An 8,478-nucleotide genomic window follows, 5' to 3' on the forward strand; every position below is an offset into this window, starting at 1 on the left:
ATGGCGGAGCGGCCAAGGGGTATGCTGGGAACTCTCCAGTGGAGTGTTCTGTTGCGATGCAACTGTGTCCGCAGAGCGCCTATGCATGGTGTGGTGGTCCTAAGCTGCCCTCCAAGGCCTGTAAGTTCTCATCCGCACTTATGGCCAAGGCTTACAGAGCTGCAGGACAGGCCGCCTCTGCCCTGCACGCCATGGCCACCCTACCAGGCCAAGCTGCTCAAAGAGCTGCACAGGGGCAGTGCTGACCCAGGGGTTTTGCAGGAGGGGTGAACTGCTACCGACCTCGCTCTCCGGGCAACGAAAGTCACTGCGTGCTCCTTGGGTCAAGTCATGTCCACTTTGGTGGTCCAGGTGCACCACCTATGGCTGAACCTGGCAGACATGAGGGAGTCTGATCGGGCTCAGCTCCTCAACTCCCTGCTCTCCCAGGATGGCCTCTTCGGCGACGCGGTAGAGAGTTTTTCTCAGCAGTTTTCTGATGCCCAGAAGCAGTCTCATGCCATTAGACACATCCTGCCCAGGAGGCCCAATGCTCCCTCCACTCTGCCGCCGGTGCAGCCGCCTCAGCCTGCTCGTCGCCGAGGGTACCCCCTGCGGTCTCCTCCACTCCCGCTTGGCCACAGCAGCAGCCTTCACCCCGGCAGCAGCGAGTAGATGGCTGCAGAAGGGTGGCGCACCCCATCTCTGCCCCTAAACCTGCCTAATGTCAGGCAAAGCGGTGTTCCTGAAACGGCCGACACGGAGTTGGAGACATCAGCTCATCAGGAGATGGTAGCAGGACCACTCCTTCCCCCGGAGGAGGGCCGGGGGAGAATCCTTTGTTCTAGTTTTCTTTCTGTTCCGCCACTGGCCCCAGTGGTACCCAAACCTTCACTAAAAGAGCTGTTTCCTCTACCTCCGGGTTCCAAGTGGCCATGAACAACAATTGGCGACGTGCTCGCTGCTCTTGTTCTCCTCTCCCCTTGCTAGTTTCCATGCAAAGTCCCCTCGAGAACACATTGCCTTCTCATGCCCTCTTTGCCACTTGGAGTCAGACAAGTGTCCGCACTCCGCCCCCGCTGAGGGATGCTACGCCTCCCCGGTGCCTCCATGTGTTGTGATTCCCCTTCTGGGCAATCCCACATGTGTATGTCCACAGTAAGTCTCTTCATAGCATGTGTCTTTCCCTTGGCAAGCACCTTGCCAGCTCTGTCGTTGAAACTTCCACCCTAAGGGCTGGGTACCTCAGAGTTCATGTGTATCACCGCCTCTGGGCTCGGCTCCTCAGCGAAGACTTGAATGCGAATTGCTCACTCTGCTCCTTATATACCCGCTCTGCGGGGCAGAGCTCGCGATGCAAATTCCGCATGCAAAGGTACTCTGTGTACCATTCGCTCATTTTGTAACCACTCGAAGATGACTGGGCTCTCGGGCGAGATCCCATTCGTCAGTCTCTTTCTGACGTAACGTCTCCGTTCCCTCCTTCAGGGAACGAGGGTTACTTACATAACCGAGACGTTCTGATCTCTAAAAGGCTATTCCATCCACATTTGCATTTTAGACAAAATGTAGGCTACTGTGAGATTGGAAATGTACTTTCTTAACCCTGAAATACATTTGAAATATATATTATTAAATATATATTAAAGATTAAAACTAAATATATTCTCAAAAATATATTTCATTTAACTTCAATGTTTACAACATTTTATCGAAATATTTTTACCAGAATTTTATTTTTTCCTGAAGTCTTAGACTAGTGCTATCTGAAACTATTTGCTTTTAGTAATAAGCTCAAAATACTGATTCAATTTTGTCCTCCATGTAAAGACCCTGAATTTTGAAATCAGAGTATACATATACATACACTAATGCATACGTGTAGAACATGTTAATGTAGTTGTCTTGTTTGTTGTTGACTGCTGTTGTTACATGGCTCCATATGAATGCATTGTATGAAGTTGTGGAAGATGTTAATAGATGAAGTGCTGAACACTGATGACTGATGTTGACTATGTTTGCAGTGGTGCCACTTCTGCTGCTCTTCTGTCTCTGTGGCGGCGTAGAAGCTTTTGGAGATTTCAAGACTATTCCGTTTGAAACTAAAGACTACCTTATCTCTTATAATACTGAGGGACAGGGGGAGGACATGGTATGTAACATGGTATGTGACACTGTTAAACATGCCAAACTAGTATCGCAATGGAGAAAGGCAATATAAATTATATCTTTCATGTTATTCTACTTGTGAGTTTTTGTCACAAGCAGCCATGATGGTGCCAAATGACAAGTTTCTTGAGTTTCTTGTTTTGTACATGTGACCCTGGATATTAAAACCAGTCATAAGGTTCATATTTTTCAAAAATGAGCTTTATATGTCACCTACAGTATAAGCTGGACAAAAAAGGTTTTCATTGATGTATGGTTTATTAGGACAATATTTGGTTGAGATACAACTATTTGAAAATCTGTAACCTGAGGGTGAAATATATATATATATATATATATATATATATATATATATATATATATATATATATATATATATATAATATATATAATATATATATATATATTTATTTATTAATTTATTTATGTATTGGGAAAATCCTCTTTAAATTTGGCAAAATTAAGTTCTTCAAAAACTACGTTTTGATATATTTAAAGTAGAAAAAAAATTTGCTAAATATCTTCATGAAACATGATATTAACTTAATATCTTAATGATTTTTGGCATAAAAAAAAATCAATCATTTTGATCCATACAATGTATTTTTGGCTATTGCTACAAATAATAATTATGCAAATGGTTTTTAGTTAGAATGTATTTTAAATGTAACAATTCAATTCAAGGATAATTGAAAATTTACCTCCAGGATAATTAATGAAATGTCTAAGTTCATTGACTTTTTAAATAAAAACAGTTTATTTTGGTGATCTAAATCTGTTCATGTATAAAAAGGTTAGAAAAATTCCAATCATGAATGTAATTTGAATCCACATAGGTCAAACTATCCCTCTTATATATTATGTTGTGTTTGCTTATCAAGTTAAATTATCTACTTGGTGAAGATAACACAAATTTGGCTTAAAAATCTGAGATAAAAACATGCTGTACTCTGTCCCACAGGCAATTGCTAATTTACAGATGTCAAGGCAGCTGGGTAAAAGAAAGAACAGTCATGCGGATGGTGTAGGAGGGGCTTGCATGTGGGGTGGAGTAAAAGATGGTGGATTCGGAGCAGAAAACTCACACTGGAGCTCTTTCTGCCAATATGACCAGCATGAGAGTGCAGCTTATCACCACAGGAATCAAACTGATAGACAGTACATATTTGGACAAAGAAAAGATGAACACAGCAGATCTGAAGACTACACTTTTGATGGGCTTGCACTGTCTGATGCTTTCTTAGGCAACTACTTTTTTCAAGTAAGTATCAGGTTTATACATCTTAAGTCTTCCTAATTCAAAATAACAGTTAATTTATTCTTATGCATGGCGTGCAATAAAAGGTTTGCTTTAAACTTTAACCCTCGTAACGTATTTGGGTGTATTCTGAGAAGTGTAAGAAGAGATGTAAAAATGTCTATAAAATGGTTAGCTTTCAGTTATTTCAGTAATTTTTTTCTTTTTTTATGTCTTAGAGAGATAACCATTTAAAAATGTTTTTCCATTTTGTATTCGGGTCATACAGCAACTTATAATATGGAAATATTTATAATAACATGTAATAACTTGGTTATAACATTATTACATTCCTTCATTAATGAAAAGTTCAATATGGTTTTAGTTGAAAAATCACAGCATGTGACATCACAGGGTTTTTAAACTTGAAGAAACATTATAACACAACATTCTTTAATAAAGTATGTTTAGTCAGAACTATGCATTTTATAAATGTGTTTTTGGGTCATTGGTGTACATGAACGGCTTAAGGGTTTATAAATCAATTAATGCACCATTATATCTGTGTTACTACAGAAAGCAAGTCATTTAGCCAATAAGCAAGATAAGAGAGACAATCTGAAGGTCTATGACTATGAGGGTCAGGAATCATTCAAGGGCTCATTTGAGGACATCTGCGATCTCCTACACGAAGACAATGACTTTTCTTTTCTTGATGACCTTAACTTGAAGTTCAAGACCCTGGCTGAGATCTGCAGTGGTTCTACAATAAAGGCTGAAATCAGCACGAGCGTCCCTGTGACCTCTAAATCAGTCCCGACCACCACACACGAAGATGTCAGCGTACAAAGGACAATTATTAATTCACAGTTTCTAGACAAAGCAAAGTCACCCTCCATCATACACACCGCAGGAGCGCAGCAGACCAGCAGCGTGTCTTCAGCAGGAGTCTACGTCCAGGAGAAGGTGGTGGTTCCTAACCAAACCCTGTTAGTCCAGCAACCTGGGATGTACTACGCCCACACCACCCCCATTTATGTGGTGGATGCCCAGCGTACTATGTTGGTGACACCCAGCCCAGTCCTAGGCCTTCAGGAGAACATGTTAGCGGAGGAGCGGAAGGGCTCTGGTGCTTCCCAACATGGAAATACCACACGTGAAACACAGCACTACCAAAGTGTAGTTATGGTTGAGAAGCAGCCAACAAAAGGGTCTACGCAAACCCAAGGCAGTGTCTCTGGAGCGACCCAGATCGTAAACACTGAAATAATGCAGTCTACGGAGTCTCATGAGGTTAGGCGATCCATCCATCCGTCCAGAGGGATGATGACAGGAGCGGTCAGAGAGACGGACGTTTTAGCTTCGTTGGATATGAGGGTTCCTCAGCGTCTGTAAGCACCGATGCCAAATTTCTCAGCTGATACCGATAACCGATTATTCAGAATGCCGTCTGCCGATACCAATATTTAAAGGTCCACTGAAGTGCTTTGAAATGTGCAGAGTTATTCTCTGTGTTGACATAATTTCAATTGAAGCAGGAAGACATGGTGGGACATATTGAGCAGCTCCGCCCCCTTTTTTAAATAGCCAAATGCTGATTGAGATATTTCATGATACATGACACATTTGAGTAAGCCTCCTGATGTTCATTCATGTTTATTTTGCGCTGTAACTTGTAATAAAGTGAAAGAGACTCACAATCCAGATGGGCTACAAATGATGTTGAAATAGTGTTGAATTTGCTTTATTTTTAAATAAGATTGCGTTAATGCATTATTATCAACAGCCCTAGTCTACCTTAGAGGCATTTGCAGTCTGACACATTTGGACCTGTTTATGGCTGATTTAAATGACTGAATTGCAGATAATGCAGAGGATTTATTGGCTGAGACATCGGTGCATCCCTGGATAGCGTTTTTATAAAGCCATAATCTAAGATTGATAATTTCCTCTCCACTTGCTCTTGATTTATAAGGATTTTATTCCTGCCTGTTCAAATAATAAGAAATTGGCCTCGCTCGCAAATAAGCCTCAGCAGTGGTTTCTCTCCATCTCTAGCTTCCCTCATCAAATTCACAACTCGAATTCTGGACTGATTTTGAGAGCACTATCCAACAGGCTCTCTCTCGGGTCAGCGAACCGCACAAGGAGATTTAAAGTCACATACTAGAGAGAAGAAAAAAACTAACACTTGCATCTCTCATCTTTTTGTTCTATCTATTTGATTTGTTTTTATTTATAATACAATTAACAAAAGCAAAAAAGGCCTCTCTCATTAGCTTGCTTTATTCTTTTTCAATTCTGTTTCTTTTTTTATGATATAATAAAAAATGAAAAAAACAACAACCTTGCTACGTGTGCTGCGTTAAGCTAACTGGGAGTTGCTATAGCACTTGCACATCATTGTTCTTTTGTTTGAATTTGATTGCTTCCGCTGTCCTCATTTGTAAGTCACTTTGGATAAAAGCTTCTGCTAAATGTCTAAATGTAAATGTAGAACCTGTTCACTCTGTCCCACTGTGGTGGAATGATTTTTGAGTCTGCAGCAAACCTCACACACACTCCTCTTGTATGAGCACTTGATCCATAACCACAAGTAAACATTACTTATTAGCAATAAATCAAAAATGTATAGAATTTAAATTGTACTTTTGCATTTACATTGCTTCTTTAGCTGTGTGCTTCTCTGGCTTACACATTTGGCATTGTGGCACTGCATAAACTTTTAAAATATTTTTCATGAAGTCTGAAGTTGCTGGTGTTTTTGCTCATTTGTAAGTTACTTTGGATAAAAGCATATGTTGTAACATAAATGCTGTAATGGTCATCATTCAACAATGTACTTTACTCCTGCACAAATGGCATCAGAATAGTTAATAGAATAAAGATTTTGATCTAATTGTTAATAATTTTTATATGGATTAAAATGGACATTTTATCACTGCTTTTGATGATCTGTTGTTGGTGAACTAATAGGCTACTGTAAATATCCTTCAGTTCACATTTGAACTCTATTTATTGGTTTAAACACATTTACCAATGGCATGCATGAATGGGAATCAAACTCATTTGTCCAAAATAAGAATGAACAGAAAAAGGAGTAGCTTAAATATTTAACTGTATATGACAGTAAAGTGACAGAGACTGTATAAATGATCCATTGCACTGTAGTTTTCCCCAAGCATTGATGTAGTAATGTTTTTTGCATTCTTCTATTGCATGGTCAGTTGAGCTACGCTGCTGCCTTTCCACAAGGACCAGAAAAAGCAGGTTTTCTCTATTGAAAATAATATTTTTATGCTGTTTATTGTATTGTATAACTGAAGTATAATGGTTCATACAACAGTATGTATAATTTTCGCTAAAGTGACCGTGCCTTTGGTTTGGAGGGAATCGATCTACAAATGTCTTGTCTCTGCACATTAACCTGCCAGTAAGTATTATAACATTGAATAATTACCCACATCGCCTCCAGAATTATTATTAAAAGTCACCATATATAAAAATATAAACGTATCAGAGACAAAGGCCATGTACACACCACAAGGGAGATACGTATTTAAATATGAAGGGAATTCCCTAAATGATCACTTCCTGTATGTAACTGAACTCACTCGAAACGGCGATGATTGGTGCCGTAACCATTGCAAAGTTCTGCCGTATATTCTAGTTATCTGCTATTTTAAGTGATTTTAAGAGTCATTCTTCAGTTTATGGACAGAAAGTTGATTTGCAGAGCATGCTATTTTTAGGGATGCCACATCCACTTATTGTGAGCGTTTATTAAAGGGCTCATATGATGCAATTTAACTTTGTCCTTTTTTCTTTGGAGTGTTAGAAGCTCTTGGTGCATAAAGAAGATCTGTAAAGTTGCAAAGACTAAAGTCTCAAACCCAAAGAGATATTCTTTATTAAAGTTAAAAATCTGACACGCCCCCTAAAACACCCCCCCCCCCCCCCACACACACATCTACGTCACTGTGTGGAAATATTTATATTTATTTAATAATGCATCCCATATGTTGACATAAAGAAAGAAGTGTGTTTCAGTAACACAGTTAGTGTTGAAGCAGTCATGTCAGGGAGATGCTGTGTGTATCTAGGTTAAAGCAGAAGCACTTTATTTGTTCTTCCGAAAGTAGATGCATTTATGAATCTTTAAGATTACTCACAACAGAACAGCAATGCATTTAATGGACAACCGTTTCATGAACCTAGGAGAGGAGGTCATTTTAACTTTGCTATGACAATCTGGTGCTTCTGAATCTGCAACTGTAAGTATGTTTGTTTATTAGTTTAAGTATTTGCTAGGGTTAGGGTTCAAATGTGGAGTTTTGCACATGCGTGCGTGTGTGTGTGTGTGTGCATGTGTGTGTGTGTGTGTGTGTGTGTGAGTATCTGTGAAAGAGAGAGAGAGAGAGAGAGGGGCACACAGTGGAGTCAACTGTCTTAACCGTCCGTGGCTTGTTAACTGCAAACACATACAAGCTTCATCACTGTGTCTGTCTCAACTCTGTTACTCTTTCAGCTTGAACTGATGGTTCATTATTTAACATTATTAACTGTCTTTACATTTATTTTGAAAGAAGAAGCTATGATTATGGAAAGGGGTGTTACATTTCCGAGAGTGCTTGTTGTGTTTGGCCAATCACAATGCACTGGGTCAGTTGGCCAATCAGAGCAGAATGCTCTTGTCAGAAGGAGGGACTTGTAGAAAATGACGTGTTTGAGAGAGGCGGGGCATAAAGGACCTACAGTAATGTACAGTATTTGAAAAATAATGTGTTTTTTAGAGCATTAAAGCATGTAAACATATTCTGTTACACCAAATACACAAAATAATGATCTTTAATAAAGCATCATATGACCCCTTTATACATAATCAGAGAGGGCTTGGCTCATAAATCGATCCAGTTAAGTGAATAAAGTAGGCAGATGCAAGTCACTAGATTTTGCTAATGTATTTCAAAGATAATGGGTTTGGATTTAAGTTTATTATGGGTTTGTTTTTATTTGCTGAATATAGCTACAGTGTGTTTGTTCATATTTACCTGAACACTATAATTATCATGTCATACACTGCAAATATTATG

The 8,478-nt window shown here is 39.4% G+C and overlaps 1 protein-coding gene across 2 annotated transcripts in view; it reads left to right on the plus strand.

The window, feature by feature from the left end:
• The window catches only part of LOC128024171 (desmoglein-2-like), a 28,769-nt gene extending 22,581 nt beyond the window's left edge, over positions 1 to 6,188 (plus strand). Inside the window, exons 12-14 of one of the 2 annotated variants that reach the window (XM_052610700.1) lie at positions 2,004 to 2,143; positions 3,110 to 3,409; positions 3,962 to 6,188. In XM_052610700.1, the coding sequence (XP_052466660.1) occupies positions 2,004 to 2,143; positions 3,110 to 3,409; positions 3,962 to 4,780 (1,259 nt within the window). In that variant the 3' untranslated portion in view covers positions 4,781 to 6,188. The remainder of the gene's footprint in view (positions 1 to 2,003; positions 2,144 to 3,109; positions 3,410 to 3,961) is intronic. The other variant, XM_052610701.1, reaches the window with a different exon arrangement.
• The last annotated feature ends 2,290 nt before the right edge of the window (positions 6,189 to 8,478 follow it).

Source organism: Carassius gibelio, chromosome A2, assembly GCF_023724105.1.
Source record: "Carassius gibelio isolate Cgi1373 ecotype wild population from Czech Republic chromosome A2, carGib1.2-hapl.c, whole genome shotgun sequence".
Classification (NCBI taxonomy): domain Eukaryota; kingdom Metazoa; phylum Chordata; class Actinopteri; order Cypriniformes; family Cyprinidae; genus Carassius; species Carassius gibelio.